We start from the raw sequence: 20,539 nt of genomic DNA on the forward strand, positions 1-20,539 counted from the left end.
GCCTCTCACGTCAGCAGTTGACACCCGTTAATTAAAAGGAGACCCCCCTCCCCCAGACCCAGCACTGTGAGAGATGGAGGGGACACAAGACAGGGTACGTTTCCTGCACCCTGTGGGGGGGGTCTGAAATTCACAGCAATCAGACACAGCGTGAGCTCTGTGTTGGCTACGTTTTTGATCGCCCTTTAGTAAATTGGGTGATCAGGAAATTTGGTTTTCCTGTATAACAATCTGTGATTAGCCTGATGAAAGTCACCCAAGTGGCTCAGTGACCAGGTGGGCACGGACGCTTGCTATACCTAATGGAGGGGCGCTCTTTCCATTCTTGTTCTCAGAAGCAGGCGTCTCAGCTTATGTCCAGACTTGAAAGCGCTCTGACTTTTTCTGAGCCAGGGTCTGTCCCGACGGTTGCAGTGAGTCTGATCTGCCCATAGGTGCCGGCTCTCTGGTTACTAGGCCGGATACCTCGCTGTTCAGCCAGCCCGGCCGAGTGTCGATTACCATGGAGAATTCCTCCCCTTATACCTCATGCGCCGCGTTAAGACACATACCCAACGCGCTGGCAATGCTCCGAACGGAAGAGCAGTCACATGTCCTACTCTGCCTCCCCCTCCCCCCCCTCAGACACCATCTCTCAGACCCTGCCTTGATTTCCCACCCTCCACGCTTCACTTCTGTGTTGAAAACAGGCCCGGATTCTCCAGTCGCTCTGGTGCTCTGAAGCGTTGTGCAGTTCCCCAAAGTTTAAAGTGTTTCTTTAGTGTGATCTCAGGCACCAGCATGATTTCTGGTTCTTGTTGTTCTACCCTGTTACTTTGGGCAGGCTGGTCTATCTAGCGTAGGTGTTTATATGGCCCCCATTGCTGGAGTATGTGTGTTAATGGATTTAGCCTGGTGTCACGGAGTCACAGGGTCTGGTCTATGCCCTAGCCGGTCACCAGTCCCCTGGGAAAAAGAACAGGAGTACTTGTGGCACCTCTCTAAGGTGCCACAAGTACTCCTGTTCTTTTTGCGGATACAGACTAACACGGCTGCTACTCTGAAACCAGTCCCCTGGGAGTGACCCTTTAGTGTACCAGGCTCCACACAGCTCCGCAGGGGCAGGCCCGCGGCCTCCACCCCTCCGACACTGGGCTCTCAGCACCAGCAATCCCTGACTCTCTCCGGGGCTCCCTGCACCGAATCCAGCCCTCTGCAGGAGGTGTGTACCATGTCCCTTCCAGCACAAAGCCCCCCTGAGGGTATGTCTACACTACGGGATTAATCCGAATTTAGGTAATTCGAATTTGGGAAACAGGTTGTATAAATTCGATTGTGCGCGGCCACACTAAGCACATTAATTCGGTTTTTAACCACATTAATTCGGTGGTGTGCGGCCACACTACCCCATTTATTTTAACCACATTAATTCGGTGGTGTGCGGCCACACTAACCCTAATTCGAATTAACAAAATCGATTTTGGCGCTACTCCGCTCGTCGAGGTGGAGTACAGAAATCGATTTAAAGCACCCTTTAATTCGAACTAAATGGCTCTGCAGTGTGGACGGGTGAAGGGTTAATTCGAATTAACGCTGCTAAATCCGAATTAATCCCGTAGTGTAGACCAGGCCTAAGTATGTATTTACAGAGACACCCGCAGCCTTTGCATAACAAGGCAACCCTTGAGTCATAGCTATTAGCCCTTCCCCCAACCCAGTACCCTGGAGAGCCAGGACCTCATCTCTGGCTCCCTCTCTTGTCCCTTTGTCCACACAGGAGAGACCCTGAGTCCCCAGGGGCAGCCCCTCTCCCCATCACCTGACTCCTTTCCCCCTTTGTTTTCCAGTTCCCACATCCCACCTGCCCCGGGTTTCAGTGGATTGCTCAGGCCTTGAGGCGTCTCTTTGTCAGGCTCTTGATTTGTCTTCTTTAATGGGCCAGACAGGGAGGTGACACCCGCCCGCCTTCGCCTCTTGTTCTGCCTGAGAGCAGATCTCATCCTTTCCCCCCACACTGGGTAGCCATGCAAGGTGTAGGAGGAAACTGAGGCAAGCATCAGCATCATTCAAACACTACAAACAACTCCCTCTTGGTCACACCTCACAACACCTGGGGAGGGGAGGTGTACCCACACAGGCCCTGAAGGGGTTAATAGGGGCCTGAGAGGCCTGTTAAGTCCAGGCTTCACTGAGGGTGGGGCCCAGCTGGGGAGGAGCTGGGTGGTGATAAAGCCGGGAAGTTTGCAGCAGAGGTGGGAGGGGGTCCAGAGGGGCAGCTAGAAGTCTGAGGGAGCAGACCTTAGCTGCCAGCCCCCAGGGCTGAAGCCCAGAGTAGAGAAAGGGCCTGCATTCCCCTCCCAGCCACTGAGGAAGGTGGGGTGAAGCCCCTGAGATAAGGGGTGTGAGGACCACAGAGCCCAGAGATGGAGGGAAGACCTGCTGCAAGACCCCAGGACTATAGCTGGGTTGGACTCTCTGTTACCCCAGAAGGTGTGGACTAAAGCGTGACCAGACCGGAGGGCCGAGTGGCAGGAAGAGAGACCACTGCAGTGATGGAGTGACTGTGGGCAGGGGGATCATCCAGGGATACCCCTGCTGTGCCACCTCTGGCTATGGGGATGTGCTCTTGCAGTGAGTAGACCCCTTGACCGGATTTCACATAGATTGTAAGCACCTTGGAGCAGGGCCCATCTTGTTTGTCCAGCACCTGGCACAATGGGGTCCTGGCTGAGGCCTGGGCTCCTAAGTGCTGTGGTAATACAAATAATGGTACTACAGATGGGAAACTGAGGCACGGAGAGGCAAAGTGGCCTGGCCAAGGTTACACAGGAACTTTGTGGCAGAGTAGGGACTTGAAATGAGGTCTCAAGTCCTGGGCTAGTGCCTGTACCACTGCCTTGGAAAAGGCAAGTTTAAGCACGGGCTACAGTGCTGCCAGCTCGTATGGGGTTTTTTCCATGACTCTCACAATATTTGGTATTGTTGTAAAGCGCCAGCTGCTGGAGTCAGGTGAGAATCTTTCCTCCTTTGAAAACAGTAAGTCTAGCCCACGTGGTTGCAGACAAAAGCTTGAAAAGCTAGCCCCTTGAGGCTCTGAAACTTAGAAGGCAAAGAAAGGGAACCTCGTGGGTTGTTTGGGGGAGAAAATCAGATGATTTTAAAGAGGATTGTATTGGGGGGGGGAGCCTGCTTGCTGATCCCTAACCGGTGAGGCTTGGCAAGGCAGGGGAGGTCTGTGGCGGGGGACACTTCTCCGAAGGGAGCAGAGATTATACTCTGGTTTATGTCACTGAGCTCTATTTTTAGCCTGTGGAGTGTCAGCGTGTGCATACATCCTGTAGATTAATTGACATGGGAGGCTCACTGCAGCCAGTCCCTGCTCTCAGGATGTGCCCAGTGTTGGCTAGTCGGCCGGGCCAGGACACCTTTGGGCGTTGACTTCTGGGGAAACGTGATGTGTCTGGAAAAGGGTTGTTTCTTTATTTGCTTCCCCCCCAGCACCCTCCCAAAGAAGAACGCTAGATCCCACAGACTCTGCCGTCCCGTGCTTCTGGGCTGGGCTGCTGTCTGGGCAGAGGCCTGTGGATTGTGGGGATGGGCTGGCAGCCGGATCGAGTCCCCTTGGGCACAGTGAGAGCAGGACAGCCGGAAGCCTGGTTGGTTCCTAGAGCGCTAGGACAGAGTCAGTGCGTGGTGGGAGAGGGACGGCCGCGTCTGCCCTCTTGGAGGAGCCGCTGATGCTACTTACATCGGCGGAGACGCGTCCCAGTGGTTGAACGATGCAGCGGTTCCTTGCTCCCCTTATCCATAGGCGGGGTGCTGAGCCTCGGGACATGGAGACGGGCTCTGCCTGTTACAACAGGGCTCTTCTCTGCTGAGGATCGTGCAACTTCCAGCAGCACTGAACGGGGGTAGCGCTTTGCCACTCGCCTTTCCCGGCGCATCGATTCTCTGCCCCCGCCCGGGGTGCCGGGCCACGGCGGCTGGAGAAGGAGCGGCACCGCCCGTCAGCTCACATTCACTTGTATCGCTTGTTCCTGCCGGCCCTCGGGCCGACCTTGAGGCTGCCGCGTGGAAGCGCAGTTGGGCCCGTGCCGACGGGATGCATGTGTCCGTGTGCCGGCGTTGAAGATGGCCATCCCTGGCGCTCCCTCACCACTGCCACCCCTGGGGGCCAGCGTCACTGGGCAGGGCAGCGGGACAGAGATTAACAAGCATTTTCCATCCTTGGGATGGGCTGTGCCATGGGGACCGTCGCTCCCCATACGGCAGGCGGGGAGTGCAGCCGGGAGCGCCCGGAACAAGTCCCATGTCTCTGACCCAGCTGTGAGAGCGCGACTTTTTCTCCCGGTTACACCATTGCCAGGGGGTACCCCTTCTCTGGCGCTGCCAGTGGGCAGCTGGGCGCACTGCAGGGAGCACGCCCTGTGGAGGGGGGGAGCAGGTGAAATCCAGCCCAGTCATTATGGGGAGAGCAGCGGCTGGGATCTCCAGCCCTTTACCAGCGGGGTCCGTCCCACCACTCTGGAGAGCACAGCCCCTGTCCCCACCGCCCCCCTCCCTCCCCTGGACAGTGTGTGCCAGCCTGGCGGGAGGGAGGTGTGGGAAGAGCTGTGAGAAGTTGCCCACCTTTTGTCCCTGCTCCTGCAGCAGACAGCGCGAGCCACGCACAAGTGCGGGGCTTCAGGCCTGAGTGCCTGATTCCGCTACGCTCGGCCGTGACCCTGGCCCACAGCCCCAGCCCCGCATGCTCACACCCAGGGCAGCCTGGGGGGGGGGGGGAATACCCCGTGAGAGCCAGAACCCAGCAGTAGCTATCACATGTGTGTGCCCATCCCCTACCCTGGACACACCCCCAACACCCTCCCGCACCCCATGTTCTGGCAAGATCCTGGTTACATGTATGTGAGACTCTCTCATGTCTGTGTGTGTGAGAGATTCTCTCGTGAGTGTGTGTGAGAGACTCGTGTATGAGTGTGACACTTGTATGTGACTCATGTATGTGTGTGTGTGTGATAGAGAGACACTCGTGTGTGTGTGTGAGATACTCGTGTGTGTGTGTGTGTGTGTGTGAGAGAGAGAGAGAGACACTTGTGTGTGTATGACTCTCATGTATGTGTGTGTGTATCTGGGTGTGTGAGAGATTCTCTCGTGTGTGAGAGAGAGAGACGTGTGTGTGTGTGTGAAACTCGTGTGTGACTCATGTATGTGTGTGTGAGACACTCGTGTGTGTGTGTGACACTTGCGTGTGTGTGTGTGAGAGAGAGACACTCGTGTGAGGCTCGTGTGTGTGTGTGCGAGAGACAGTTGTGTGTGTGTATGTGTGTGAGAGAGACACGTGTGTGTGTGTGAGACACTTGTGTGTGCATGAGACTTTTGTGTGTGTGTGTGTGAGAGAGACACTTGTGTGTGTGTGTGTCTCATCCATTCCCAGTGAGAGCTGGTTTCCCGTGGGGCCTGCCTGCTACATGACCTCTCATTGTTTCCTATCTCAGCTCTGCATTCCCCGATTTCCGCCCCCCTCTGTTCCAGGCCTGGCTGACTCAGTGTGGATCAGACCCAGACCAAGCCCGTGGAAGGGTCTGCAATCCGGGGTGTGTGTCTGTGTGTGTTTCCTTTCCTGTAACTTCCTTGAGTGTGGAAAGCTGGAGCCCAGCCAGGTGACCGCGCTGGGCAGGCTGGGGCGTCGGGCAAAGGGCTGGCACTGTGGGCCCCCAGGCTTGCTTTGTGGAGAGCAGCGGGTGGCAGCTCCTGCCCTGGAACGTCTCCGGCCTCCACGGCGGAGGGAGCAGAGACAGTGGCAGCAGAAAGCTGTCATCGGCTTCCCTGCGCCTGCCCTTGCCCCGCTCCCATGCCCCAGCACTGCCGCATCTCTGCGGCACTTGGGCCTCCGGCCGCTCGGAGCGTGCTACTGGGGGAGGTGGGCAGAGCCGTGGCTGTGGGGAAATGACTTTGCTGGGGCTGTTAAGTTACCCTTCCTTTCTCCTCCCTGTCACAGCGTCTCTGCTGGCTCAGGCTTGTGTTGAGGCCAGGGCACTGGCTGAGGCTGCCAACTCCCAAAATAAGACACCCAGCTGCTGTGGAGCCAAGAGACACTTATGGTTCCCCAGCCGTAGGCCGAGCGCAGACAAAACCAGGCTGCGTGTATCTTATAACCATGTGGGACTGGGCTGGGGGCTAATTCCAGACACTCCCCACTGGCCACCGTGGAGGCCCATTGGCGTTCAATGGGGTCGGGACGCCTACGTTCCCTGGGTGTTTCTATCAGTTATACCCACAGTCCTGATTGGCACCAGAGCCTCATTGTGCTGGGCATCGTGCCACCACACCTGTGGGATCTCAGGGCAGCTCGCACTCTTTCAAGCCACCCAGCGTACAATGGCATGGCTGGGGGAGGAGACACTGTCTGTAGATACAAATGCTCCCTTTTTTGCTAGCTGGTTTGTTTTGCAATTTCATAGATTCCAAGGTCAGAAGGGACCATTGTCATAATCTGGCCCAGGGGTGGGCAAACTTTTTGGCCCGAGGGCCACATCGGGGAATAGAAATTGTATGGTCGGCCATGAATGCTCACAACATTGGGGTTGGGGTGCGGGAGGGGGTGAGGGCTCTGGGGTGGGGCTGGGGATGAGGAGTTTGGGGTGTAGTAGGGTGCTCTGGGCTGGGACCGAGAGGTTCGGCGGGCGCGAGGGGGATCAGGGCTGGGGCAGGGTTGCGGGAAGGGGTGCAGGTTCTGGCTGGGGGTGCGGGCTCTGGGGTGGGGCTGGGAATGAGGGGTTTGGGGTGCAGGAGGGGGATCAGGGCTGGGGCAGGGGGTTGAGGCGTGGGGAGAGGCTCAGGGGTGCAGATTCCGAGCGGCGCTTACCTCAAGCGTGGTGCAGCCCCAACCCAGCGCCACGGCTGGAGCAGGGCCGAGCCGCGTGGTGCGACCCGCGGGCCGGCTTAAAATGGCCCGTGGGCCGTAGTTTGCCCACCCCTGATCTAGTCTAGTGTAACACAGGCCAGAGACCTGCCCCCAAATAATCCCTAGAGCAGCTTGTAGAAAAACATCCAGTCTTGATTTAAATATAGCCAGCGATAGAGAATCTACCACGACACTTGGTAAGTTGTTCCAATGGTTAATTACCTTCACTGTTAAAAATGTACACCTTATTTCCAGTCTGAATTTGTTTAACTTCAGCTTCCAGCCACTGGATCCTGTTAGACCTTCTCTGCTAGATTATCAAATATTTCTTCCCCATGCGGGTACTTGTAGCCTGTGATCATGTCAGCCCTTAACTTTCTCTTTGTTAAGCTAATCGATGGAGCTTCTTGAGTCTATTGCTGTGTGAGGATGCGGCTCTGGCGGGACCCAACTGAGAGTGCCAATTCAGGACAAATTGCTAAAGCAGGGCAGTTACAGCCCAAGGCTGGGGTTTTTCCACCTCTAAGGCAAACCAAACCAGCCAGACTAAGAGGACTTCGGTCTCACCCCACTGGCTAACCGCAAGTCTCACAAGCAATCTCCTTAGACACTCCAGTTTCCCACTATCACCACCAGTGCCACTCGTTATGGCGACAAATGGTTATGAAAACCAATACCCCAATAAAAGAAAAAAGGTTCTCCTGATCCCAAAGGACCAAGCCACAGACCCAGGTCAATATACAAGTCAGATCTTACCCACAAATCACGCTGTTGCCAATCCTTTAGAATCTAAAATCTAAAGGTTTATTCATAAAAGGAAAAAGATAGAGATGAGAGTTAGAATTGGTTAAATGGGATCAATTACATACAGTAATGGCAAAGTTCTTGGTTCAGGCTTGCAGCAGAGATAGAATAAACTGCAGGTTCAAATCAAGTCTCTGGAATACATCCCCACCTGGGATGGGTCATCAGTCCTTGGTGTAGAGCTTCTGATTGTAGCGAAGTCCCTCCAGAGGTAAGAAGCAGGATTGAAGACAAAATGGAGATGAGGCATCAGCCTTATATAGTTTTTTCCAGGTGTAAGAACACCTCTTTGTTCTCACTGTGGAAAATTACAGCAAAATGGAGTCTGGAGTCACATGGGCCAGTCCCTGCATACTTTGCTGAGTCACAAGGCGTATTTGCCTTCTCTCCATGGGTCAATTGTATACCTGATGGTCCTTAATGGGCCATCAAGCAGGCTAGGCAGAGCTAACACCAACTTGTCTGGGATGTCACCCAGAAGCATAGCATAAGTTTGAAATACAGACAGTATAGAGCCAATATTCATAACTTCAACTACAAAATTGATACACACATATAGACAGCATAATTATAACCAGCAAACCATAACCTTGTCTTAGACCACTCATTTGACCCCCTTTATACAAGATTTGGGTGCCACTACAGGACCTTGGTTGCAACAATGATCTATATGGTCCCCGATTATATCAATAACGTCACATGCTGTAAGGCAGATTTTCTCTCTAATCCGTTAAACATTCTCACGGCTCTTCTCTGACCTCTCTCCAATTTATCAACATCCTTCTGGAATTGCAGACACCAGAACTGGACACAGGATTCCAGCAGTGGTCGCACCAGTGCCACATCCAAAGGTACAATAACCTCTCTACTCCTACTCAAGAGTCCCATTTATGCATCCAGAGATCACATTAGCCCCTTTGGCCACAGCATCACAGGAGTTCATGTTCAGCTGATTATCCACCATGACCCCTAAACCCGAAGAAGAGCTCTGTATGGCTCAAAAGCTTTTCTCTCACCAAAAGAAGTTGGTCCTATAAAAGATAATATTACCTCACCCACCTTGTCTCATGTTAGTTTTTAGTTTTTTCATCAAAATGTTACGCGGTACCAAGTCAAATGCCTTACCGAAGTCTAAGTCTATTACATCAGTACTATTACCTTTATCAACCAAACTTGTCATCTCATCGAAAAAAGATATCACGTTAGTTTGGCAGGTTCTGTCTTCCATACATCCATGTTGACTGGCATTATTACATTTCCGCCCTTTAATTCTCTATTAATCAAGTCCCGTATCAGCCGCTCCGTTATCTTCCCCAGAATTGATGTCAGGCTGGAAGACCTATAATTACCTGGATCGTGCTATTTATCCTTTTTAGACATTAGCAGAACATTAGCTTTCTTCCAGCATTCCCGGCTTATTGAAAATCAACACTTCCAGCTCCTCAGCCAGCTCTTTTACAACTCTTGGGGGCAAGTTATCTGGACCTGCTGATTTTAAACCGGCTAATAACTTTTGTAGCCTCTGTTTAACATCCTCCTGAGATACTAGTGGGATGGGAAAAAATGTCATCATCATCGGGTGATGTTTTTTCCCCAAATACAAATATGTATTGAACACTTCTGCCTTTTCTGCATTATTATTTATGATTCTACTATTTCCATCTAGTAATGGACCAATACCATTATTAGGATTATTTTTGTTCCTGTTACCTTAAAACAATTCCTTTTTATTGTCCTTAACTCTGATGGCCATAAATTTCTAAACATAACATAAGAATGGCCATACCGAGTCAGGCCAATGGTCCATCTAGCCCAGTATCCTGTCTTCTGACAGTGGCCAGTGCCAGATGCGTCATAAGGAATGAACAGAACAGGGCAATTTATCCAGCGATCTGTTCCCTGTCATCCAGTCCCAGCCTCTGGCAGTCAGAAGTTTAAGGACACCCAGAGCCTGGGGTTGTGTCCCTGACCATCTTGGCTAATAGCCATTGACTGACCTATCCTCCATGAACTGATCTCATTCTTTTTTGAACTCAGTTGTAGTTTTGGCCTTCATGACATCCCCTGGGTGCTGGGGGAGTGGGGCTTGGGGGTCTGGGTGCAGCTAGTTGGGGGTGAGTGGGGTGGGGGTCTGGATGTGGGGGCTCAGGGTGGTGCAAGGGGGTGGGGCTCATAAGGGTGGGGGTTGAGTGCAGGAAGCTCAGTGGGGAGTGGTCTGGGTGCAGAGGTGGGGGTCGGGAGGCAGGGGGTATGATTACAGGGGGGCTCCAGATGCAGGGGTTGAGGTTCAGTGGGGTGGGGTTCGGGTATGGAGGGCTGTGGGGGCGGGATCTGGGTGTACAGAGTGAGGTTTGGTGGAGGGGTCCGGGTCCGGGATGTCTGGATGCACAGAGGTTGGGTGGATGGGAGAGCAGCTCCTTGTACAGTGACCCCTCTCCCCGCGGCTGAGGAGCGATAGGGGCTGGAAGGAGGGGAGGCTGGTGAGCTTCCTGCAGCTGGGGGAGGTTTCTGGGGGTGGGTCTGACACAGCCCCAGCCACTCCTTGCAGGGGAAGAGGAAGCCCTGTCCTCTCCTGCCTCCAGCTCAGCCGAGAGTAGCATCTGATCCCGGCGCAGGGTAGGAGCCACCGGTTGGGGTGTCCCCAGCCCTGCGGTGATTTACCTCTCCACCGGCTGCTCCGGGTGCCTGAAACGATGTACCTGTGCTGCTAGGGAGGGGTGCATGACCGCTCTTACAGCATCCCTTTGCTTTCCTGTAAGAAAGTCATTTTTCTGCAGGGAAGCAAATAAATCTGCGGGGGAGATGAATTCTGTGCACACGCAGTGGCGCAAAATTCCCCGAGGAGTAAAGACTTAGTGTAGCCACAGCCAAAGGATTCACGAGAAGGTAAAGAGGGGAGGTGTCTGACAGCAGAAGGTTCGAGCATGAGAGCCAATGGCTGGCAGCTAGACAATTTCCAACTGGAGGCAAGGCTCGTATGTTAACAGGCAGGGGAATTAGCTGACCCAGAGATGGAGCAGATTCTCCATCATCTGGCAGCTCTGCTGTGCCAGCAGTTCTGGCCTCAGTGCAGGGATCACTGGGTGAGGGTGCCTGGCCCGGGCTATTCAGGAGGTCAGACAGGATGATCAGAATGGTCCCGTCTGGCCTTAAAGTGTCTAAACTTCTACCGTGTTGTGGCAGGCAGCCGCGCTGTAACTAGTGCCCCAAACTTGTTTATAGTTATTACGCAGACGGGGCGGGCGGGAGACTGTTACAAGGCCGGGTCTGCCCCTCTGAGACGCCTCCTTTGCCCAGCTTTGACGTTCTGCGCGGGGCACGGTGGGAGCTCAGTCAGTGGCAGCCCCTGACCCTGTTAATTTCGGCAGCAGCTTTTCTGCGAGTAGTGGTATGCTTGGAAAAATAGTCAGGGAAGCCGCCAGTCTTGCTTGCGGCGGTTCTAGGGTGATCGGCCCCCAAAGCAGGTTCTGTCTGCGGTGAGCCCCTGGCACGCCCGTGTCGCCAGGCGAGGAAGTGTACAAACCCGGGAATGTGCGTTTCATCCTGGTGCATTTCCTCTTTGCTGGAGGAAAGAGGTGGAGGTGCTGCTGCTGTTAAAATGGCTGCTGGTTGGCAAGGTTGGGTTGGAATTCAGAAGAAATCCGCCTCTCGGAGTCACCGCATCTTAACAGCAGCGAATGGATCAGTGGGATTTTCTCCATCTAGCACTGTACAGGAGCGGCGGAAGTTCCCTGAAGGGGGGGGGACACCAGCATCCGAACCGTGGCCCCGCCTCCCCGCGCTGCCCCTTCCCCCCAAGGCCCTGCCCTCACCCTCCCCCTTCTCCCCCCCCGGGCCCCGCCCCCTCCTCCCCCTTCCCCGCCCCCCCCCATTGCTTGCCCTTGCCCTGTAAAAAGTGGGAGGGCATAGCCATGGCCCCCTGCCCCCCCTCCCGTTCCGACGCCCCTGGCACTGTATAGGCCCACAGGGAATGGAGCACCTGTGTGAGTGAGCACGTGGGAGCTACGTTGCACTGCTGAGGCCTATGAGCAGGGTGGCTGCAGGCTGGCTGCGGTTCCTACCCAGCCTATGCTTCAGGGATGGCAGATGGAGCTCATAACACAAAAGCAAATGAGCCTCTCGGATTCAGTGTGGCCAGTTGCTCGGGCTGGCGTCACATTATAATATAGCGACTCTGTTGTCGTGCAAGGCAGAAACGCTCTAAACATCCGTGGGAAGCAGTAGGATACAAATACTCGGAAAGCCTGGCGAGACGTTTCCCAAAGCAGCGTGCCCTGGATTACATTGTTGGACAAAGTCCCTTGCTACGAGGGCCAATCTTATCGCCTATCCACCGAAAACGAGAGCTGGTGGGAAACCTTCCGACAGAAAACGCTGCTTGGACAAAACTGCAACGCTTGGTGAGAACATATCGATTTCATCGACGCCCTCACAGGAGAGCATCAAAACCCTGTGTTCCAGCTTTAGCGTTTCGCCTCTTCTGTTCTTTTAAACTAGTTGGGAAGCTCTGTGGGGCACAGACCATCTCCTTGTCCTGGGTCGCTGCAGCGCCTAGCACAATGGGGCCATGATTGTGGCGCCGAGATGCGATATGAATACAAATAACAATACATGATCATTATATTGTCTTATAAAATCAAAATGGTTAGACTGGCATAGTAGAAACCACCGTGTAATAGGATATAATCTAAAAGTCTCAGTGCAAAAGACACGTGTCGATAAGGCCGTGAATGAAATATTTCAGAATGTTTCATCTTGCAAAAATTCCAAGAATTTGCCTTTTTGTCTCGATCTGAGGCTGAAGTCGGTGTTTGAAATCTTGGGCCGTCCCGCGAGGTGCCACGCCCATTTTCCAGCTGGTTCTGTTTGGAACTCTGCGAGCGCTTTGCTTTCCCAGACCTGCGGGAGTGGGTTCTGAACCAGCGCACACGGAAAACGCAGGACTTTGTCGAGCAACTGCAAAATGCGCCCACCTCGTTCCCCACTCCAGTTGCTTTCCCGAGGACGGGTCGTGCTTCCGCTGCCTCCTGAGCTGCAGGGCTCCCGCGGGCCGCTGAACAAAACCCAAGCAGGGTCGGGGGCTGCACCATTGGACTTGCTAATCAGTGGTCCCCTCCATCAGCAATGCAAGATGAAAGGAAGGATGGCCTTGTGGTTAGGGTGCTAGCCGGTGACCTGTGTCAAATCCCTGCTCTGCTCCAGACTTCCTGTGTGACCTTGGGCAAGTCACTTAGCCTCTCTTATCCCCATTTGAAAAATGGGGCTCATACCCCTGCACTGGGGTGCGTGAGGTTCAATATTTCAGCACTGAAGTGGGCCTGGGCTACTGTCGTGATGGGGGGCAGATAAATATTATAGATAAATTCTCTGATTTTCCCCGGCACACCACTCCTAGGTTTGCACGATGCTGGAGATGGCTGTAACAAGTGCTCTATTAAGCTAGCTAATGCCGCTGTTTGCTGAAGAATGAAGTAAAAGTCATCATCGAATTACCCAATCTAAAGAAACCCAAGAGAAGGTGAAAGGGCAGCAGGAGAAAGCGGAGCTGCTGCAGGCTCCCCCCCCCCCCCCCCAGCCAACACAACAGAGGCTGCGAGGCAGCTGGCCGGCGCGTTCTCTCACCCCTGCAGAGCCTAGGTTTGGGGTCTGTGCGAGCAATAGACCCTACAGGGAGTGGGGAGGCCTAGTCTTTAAAAAAGGGAAGAAGGAGAATCCGGGGAACAACAGACCGGTCAGCCTCATTTCAGTCCCTGGAAAAATCATGGAGCAGGTCCTCAAGGAATCCATTTTGAAGCACATGGAGGAGAGGAAGGTGATCAGGAACAGTCAACATGGATTCACCAAGGGCAAGTCATGCCTGACCAACCTGATTGCCTTCTATGATGAGATAACTGGCTCTGTGGATTTGGGGAAAGCAGTGGACGTGATATATCTTGACTTTAGCAAAGCTTTTGATACGGTCTCCCACAGTATTCTTGCCAGCAAGTCAAAAAATTATGGATTGGATGAATGGACTATAAGGTGGATAGAAAGCTGGCTAGATTGTCGGGCTCAACGGGTAGTGATCAACAGCTCAATGTCTCAGTATCAAGCGGAGTGCCCCAGGGGTCGGTCCTGGGGCCGGTTTTGTTCAACATCTTTATTAATGATCTGGATGATGGGATAAATTGCACCCTCAGCAAGTTTGCAGATGACACTAAGCTGGGGGGAGAGGTAGATACGCTGGAGGGTAGGGATAGGGTCCAGAGTGACCTAGACAAATTGGAGGATTGGGCCAAAAGAAATCTGATGAAGTTCAACAAGAACAAGTGCAGAGTCCTGCACTTAGAACGGAAGAATCCCATGCACCTCTACAGGCTGGGGACAGACAGGCTAAGCAGCAGTTCTGCAGAAAAGGACCTGGGGATTACAGTGGATGAGAAGCTGGATATGAGTCAGCAGTGTGCCCTTGTTGCCAAGAAGGCTAACGGCATATTGGGCTGTATTAGTAGGAGCATTGCCAGCAGATCGAGGGAAGTGATTATTCCCCTCTATTCAGCACTGGTGAGGCCACATCTGGAGTATTGCATCCAGTTTTGAGCCCCACACTACAGAAAGGATGTGGACAAATTGGAGAGAGTCCAGCGGAGGGCAAAGAAAATGATCAGAGGGCTGGGGCACATGACTTACGAGGAGAGGCTGAGGGAACTGGGCTTGTTTAGCCTGCAGAAGAGAAGAGTGAGGGTGGATTTGATAGCAGCCGTCAACTACCTGAAGGGGGGTTCCAAAGAGGATGGAGCTCGGCTGTTCTCAGTGGTGGCAGATGACAGAACAAGGAGGAATGGTCTCAAGTTGCAGTGGGGGAGGTTTAGGTTGGATATTAGGGAAAACTTTTTCACTAGGAGGGTGGTGAAGCACTGGAATGGGTTACCTAGGCAGGTGGTGGAATCTCCTTCCTTAGAGGTTTTTAAGGCCCGGTTTGACAAAGCCCTGGCTGGGATGATTTAGTTGGGGATTGGTCCTGCTTTGAGCAGGGGGTTGGACTAGATACCTCCTGACATCTCTTTCAACCCTAATCTTCTATGATTCTATGATAGTCTAAATCACTGGGGAGATGGTTGCCATGGGGTTAACAGGAAAAGCGTCACTCCCCTAGATGATCTTGGCCCGTGTGGTTAGAGTCCAGGCCACAGGAGAACCCCCCCCCCAATGCATGCATTGCTGAGAGTCCCATACCCCCCCCAGCATGCTCATGGCTCCGGAACGCAGGCTCACCGGGATGCATGGCGAAGAGCTAATCAGGGTGAAATGGGCTGGCCTGGGTAAGCCCCTCCAGGCAGCACGCTGTCCCCACTAGTGGTGGCTGGGCCACGGCTAGCAACTGATGGGGCGGCTACAGTCTCGCCTACCGGAGCTGCGTGGTTTAGTGTGTGGATCAAGAGGCCACAAGTTCACGCCCTGCTCCCTGGATTGTGCTCTGCTCCTTGTGCCACCAGAGCAACTGACAAGCTCAGGAGGGCGGGGGAAGGTCTCGTCACGTTTTGCTTGGCTTGCAAGTGACAGGGTGGGGGCAAAGGTGGCAGGCCGGGCTCGAGGGTGGCTGCCCACCCCGCCTACCCCTGGACCTAATGCTGCCCTCTTCTGAGCCGTCCCGTAGGGAGTCAGGGCCTGGTTGCTTTATCAGCACAGGAGCCTAGAGAATCCGTCACTACACAAAGGCCCTTGCCCATGGCCCTTCTCTGTCAGATGGGATTGCTCAGGCACCGCGATGGAAAAGGACTTAAAAGGTTTGAGAGTAGCCACTCTTTAAATGACTGCTGTCAGCTCGATTGGATCCCCCGCCCTAACGACATTCAACGCTATTGTTCTTCTCCAGAGGCCGGTTCTGCGACAGGGCTCGTCTAAATCTTGCCAAAGGAGAACAGATAAGCCCCTCGGTCGTTGTTTCTAATTTGTATTATAGTCGCGCTTAACGACCCCAACTGATATCAGGGCCGCGTTATGCTGAGTGCCAGCCCCACAGTGAGGGACAGGCCACGCCTCAAAGATCTTACAGTCTCAAGAGAGAGAGAGAGAAACTGAGGCACGGAGGGGAAGCAATTTGTCTAGGCTCACAGAGTTGGGACTAGAACCCAGGTGTCCTGATTCCCACCCCACAAGGCACAAGGCAGGACAGCTGGAGTGACAGGCTCACTTCCCCTCTGGGGAAGCTGTAATAGATTCAGAGTGTCTGTGGCTCAGAGGGGGCCGCCTAGCACACAGGGAGCCGTGGGTCACCCGTCCCCACAGGGGCAGATCATCAGCGGGAGCTAGGACAAACTCCACCCACTGGTGATCGGCCCCATCACAGAGCTGCAGAAGTTTGGTCCCATATCACATTTCTCCTGCTAGCAGTTTCTGCAGTTTAAGGCCAGAAGGGACCATCAGATCATTCCACTCTGATCTGGTAGAGGCCACCCGCACCACCCAGCTACCCAACACCTTGAAGCATTTCAGCCCTCAGGCGTCTAACCTGTTGCGAGCCACCTGCAGAGACCAGGGGAGGTGCCACCCAGGCAATGGCGGGGGACTCATTAGGTGAGAGAGGGCCAGCCAATCCCAGCAGGCGAACCGCTCCCCGTGCTGCAGAGGAAGGAGAAACACCTCCCTCAGGTCCCGGTTGATCTGACCCGAATCTGGTGGTCAGAATGACCCTGACCATTTGGAGCAAGACCCACCGGCCAGGCAGTGAGAAAGAGAAGTCTCTGCATGTGTACTTAATGCCAGCGGAGAGCGAGCAGTCACAAAGCGCCCGGTGATGGCACAGAGCTTCCGTGGGTGCCCGCTCTGACAGCAGGCGGGCACAAGAATGGGCAGAGTGCGTGTGGCAATAGGGTGGGGAGTGGACAGCGTGAAGGCACATACCCTACAATGCCAGGTCCCGCTGCACTAGGTTAGCGACTAGCATGTCTAGGCTAAATGCCTGTGTTGTGAACACACTCCCACAGCAGACAGGTGTGTACACACCCGTGTACATAGTGTGCACAGCATGACCGCACGCCAGGGTGCTACAAGGCACATGCTGTAAAGCCAGCAGCGTTCGTGGACACGACAAGAGCGGATAGCGTCATGTGTGCTAGGCTAGCAGGGGACGTTTGCACTGACAGCTGATAGCTGCCAAGAGAGAACGGCATGTGGCCTGACAACAAGCATGCTACGCCAGACCCACTCCGATCCAAGCCACGCCCTTCAGCGGGGCCAGCCCTGACCGGTATTTAGAGGGAGGAATCCAGGGGAAATCCAGTGCTCCTGGGTGGGGTTGGGGCTGCTGTCTTTTGGGTCAGATGAACAGCGAGACCCTCACCACTTGTCGTTGGAAATCCCGTGGCACTCTCCTAAGGAGTAAGCGTGTGAACCCGACGGGCCTGGCCCAGTCCCAGCACTGGTAAATATCTGTTGCCGGCCTCCCTTTCCCTGGCAGTTTCACCTGGATCCCTAGTCGCCTCCCAGATGGCCGTGGCGTCGTGTCTCGCTGGGAGCTGCTAAGGGCCACTCTGAAGGTCAAATCTAGTCTGTTCAGGGTGGCGTGCAGCTCCCATTCGAAGCGTTAATGTCTCGGATATGGTCGGGAGAAGCACCTTTAACTCTTGCCGGTCCCTGACTTTTGAGTACCAGATCTGGCAGAGGTCAGATTGCATTCGCGCTGGGAGGGGAGGGTCTTTGCCTGTAATATTTATACACCTTGTAATGCTGCAAAGTACCTGGAGGCTTGTGCAGTGGGCTGCATAAATCAACGAATAAGAGGTGAATGGAATGGCAAACAGGCCTAGGTAGTGGGCTGCCACGTGGGGTCCTGCGTGTACGAGGCAGCAGGGTCTACCATGTAGCTCCCGTCAAGGCAGTCAAGTTATCCCACCAATGAAACAATGTGAATGGGGTGCTGGACAGCCTGCTGGTGCCCCCTGCAAACCTGAGCCAAAGACACGGGCATGGGCGCTGTCCTTAAAGCAATAGTCCATGCACGGCACGGCCAGTGAGACCGGGGCCATCCCTGACTCCGTTCGAAAAGAGCGTGGGGTTCTGTAACGTCCCCCAGACGGCGCTCCAGAGACCGGCAGAAGGGACCTGGGTGCAGGGACACATCCCCAGCTGGTGTCAGTCAGTCATAGCTTCATTGGAGCCAGGGGGACCAGATCTCCAGCTGCTGTTGGCCCTCGCTCCATTGGAGTTAATTAAGCAGATCTCCAGCTGGTGCCAATTGGCCATAGCTCCGTTGCAGCCAATGGAGCCAGGTCCCCAGCTGGTATAAATCAGCGCAGCTGCATTGGAGACAATGCGCCCAGTTGGTGGGAACTAGTGTTGCTCCATGGGCGTCTCTTGCCGATTTGTGCCGGCTGAGGACCTGGCAGGGAATGCCCTCCTGGGTCATCGAGTCCTGTCTCGGCTGTTGCAGGTCACCCCTGCCCTAAAATCCTGTAAATAAACCGCTCCAGCCCCATCTTCAGGGTCTTTGCCCCCACTGCTCCTCTTGAGGGGCTGTTCTTGGACCTCCCTCCTCTGATGGGTGGAAACCTTCTTCTCGTTCCCAGCCCCAGATCACTGCTGGCCAGTCTTTCGCCATTTCTACTTGTTCCAACTTTGTCTGCTAACTTTAATAGCTCTTCACCCTCCCTGGTGTCCCCCAGCAATCGGAGCCTCTCTTCCTGCACTTGCCAGGCGAAACAAGCCCAGGTCTTCCAGTCTCCGCCCCTATTGTCGGCCCTCCGTTCCCCTGATCACCCTACTAGCTCTTCTCTGCACCTCTTCCCATTGGAGTTCATCTGCCTCAACCGTGGGGGACCAGAACTGGAATCAGTATTGCAGACGTGGTCTCACCCGGGCTTGGGACTTGTAGCGGAGAAGAGGTGTGGGATGGTTCTGTGCTATGGGGGAGTCCAAACTCTATGATCACACTGGTCCTTTCTGCCCATAAGATCTGTGAAGTACTGCTCCCCCTCTGCCCTCCCCACTCGAAAATACTTGCTGGCCAAAGCTGGAAAACAGGTGGAAATTAAAATGCCAGGCTCCCTTTCCCCTGCGGTTCCTCTGTCTGCGGGGAGTCTGAACATTCTTTGACATCAGCTGTTTCCCCAAATGGCGAGAACTGCCTGATTCTCTCCCCCTGGAATGGCTTTTCTTCCTAGCAAGAAGAACTTTAATCTTCCTAAATCTCCCGGGTGGGGCTTGCTGGGCCCATGAGCGCTGGCGCTGCTAGAGACACCCGACCCTTTCTGAATTGACAATTGCTTCCAGACAGTTATAGATAGTAACCGTTCAGACCTCAGTCTTCCAAATGACCCGCATGGGCATGCGGCGCCTCCCCCCGCCCGGGACAGCTGGGGCTGATATCGCCCATGCCAAGCTATTCGGAGCCGTGCTACTTTTAGAGGGGAATTTCTACACCAGGCTCTTCCTCATTCCCGGCCGAGGAGGAGGAGGAGGCCGCCCGGGGAGCCTGCTTCGTGTGCTCAGAATAGCGGCGGGTTGGCTCCAGCTGTTCCGGGTGATACCGCCACTTGCGCTATTCGGGGCGCGGGATGATAATGCTATCAAGCCACGCCTTGGGAGCTCTGTGCCAGGCCGCCTCCAGCGCCACACCCGCAAATGGCTCTTTCGCTCTCCGCTTCAGCTTTCAACAGCCTGCCAGCTTCCAAAAGGGAACCGGAGGAGTGCTTGGGTTCCCGTCCGGAATCTTCCATTGCACCGAGAAGGCTCGTCCGCAGCCAGTGCCATCTGCGATCGGCCCCTCTCCCTCCTAGCTGCCCTCCAGTACGTTAACTGGCAAAGCCGGCAAGTCTACGCTTTTAACTCGGTGCAAGGTCTCCCCTCCCCCCCGACGTTAAGTGACCCGCAACAATCAGTTTGTACACGCTGCATTGCACTCCCGCCATCAAGTTTCATGTTGCCTCCCCTCTGCCAGAATGAGCACTAAGCAGACATCCCCTGGTGCAGTGCGCAGCTGCTGGTCTGTATGCATTCGGGGACTGTTCGTGCTGTGCACTGGGGGATGCGTTCCTACCAGAAGGCCATGGAATTATGGAGACTCAGGATCAGCCTCTATAATTCCCATGGTTCCTCTGGTTTGAGCCCGTCATCTGGGCCAGGCGAGCGTCAAGGAGATATTTTGTTTGTGGACCCAAAACACCTCGGGTTGACCTACGACAAACTGAAGTGCAGACAAGCTCTTAGGGGCCTTTCCTAGCGGGTGGGGGGACGGTATGGGGACTGCAGATCAGTGAGCTAGAGGGGGTTGCTTTCATGACACATGCCCCACAGGCGTTCTGGGTAAGAGGGCCTGCTCATCCTTCCCTTCCCCTCTGCCTCGCGTGGAACGGGAGTGAGATCACGGCACCACGCCGCGCTCCGGGGTCAGCTGCGCGCTGTCTCGGCATTCCACCCCGTGGCAGCCGGCAGCCAGGCCAGCATGGGAGAGGCAAACACCTCCTGGAAAGGAGGTGAGGTGGCTGCTCCCAGGAAAGGGGGATTTGCCCAGGGAGCCAGGCGGGTGTACTTTCTTCCCAAAAGAAATCCCGTCACATTAAAACTTTGCTGCAGGTCTACTGGGACCCAGCCATGCTGCAGCAATGCAGGTCTGGGCCCATGGGGAGCCTAGCTGCTTGGTGTTAAGGAAATGGAATGTCCCACAGTGCAGTCAGGGAGGGAGTTTGTTCTGGGCAGGCCTCTGGGCTGGGAGTCTGGGGACCTGGGTATGGTTCCTGGCTGTGCCACCCACCTGCTGTGTGACTTGAATGTTTCCTTTCCCTGTGTACTTAGACTGCAAACTCTTCAGAGCAGAGACTGTCTCTTGCTGTGTGTCTGTGCAGCGCCTGGCACCACGGGGCCCTGAACTCAGTT

At 54.6% G+C, this 20,539-nt stretch overlaps 2 protein-coding genes across 5 annotated transcripts in view; one reads left to right on the forward strand and one right to left on the reverse strand.

Annotated features, from left to right (window-relative positions):
- CHURC1 (churchill domain containing 1) overlaps positions 1 to 4,118 on the reverse strand; it is a 33,102-nt gene extending 28,984 nt beyond the window's left edge. The window contains exon 1 of the mRNA XM_026660995.2: positions 3,996 to 4,118. Within this exon, the coding sequence (XP_026516780.1) occupies positions 3,996 to 4,118 (123 nt within the window). The remainder of the gene's footprint in view (positions 1 to 3,995) is intronic.
- Positions 1 to 20,539, forward strand: part of SPTB (spectrin beta, erythrocytic) — a 120,229-nt gene that overhangs the window by 15,385 nt on the left and 84,305 nt on the right. Inside the window, exon 1 of one of the 4 annotated variants that reach the window (XM_029913788.1) lies at positions 17,026 to 17,090. The exons of the other annotated variants lie outside the window; for them this stretch is intronic. The gene's annotated coding sequence lies outside the window, so the exon portion shown is untranslated. Of the gene's footprint in view, positions 1 to 17,025; positions 17,091 to 20,539 lie in introns of those variants that run through there. 4 annotated transcript variants of the gene reach the window in all.

The sequence above is a fragment of the Terrapene carolina genome, unplaced genomic scaffold, assembly GCF_002925995.2.
Source record: "Terrapene carolina triunguis isolate 2854851 unplaced genomic scaffold, T_m_triunguis-2.0 Scaffold926, whole genome shotgun sequence".
Taxonomy (NCBI): domain Eukaryota; kingdom Metazoa; phylum Chordata; order Testudines; family Emydidae; genus Terrapene; species Terrapene triunguis.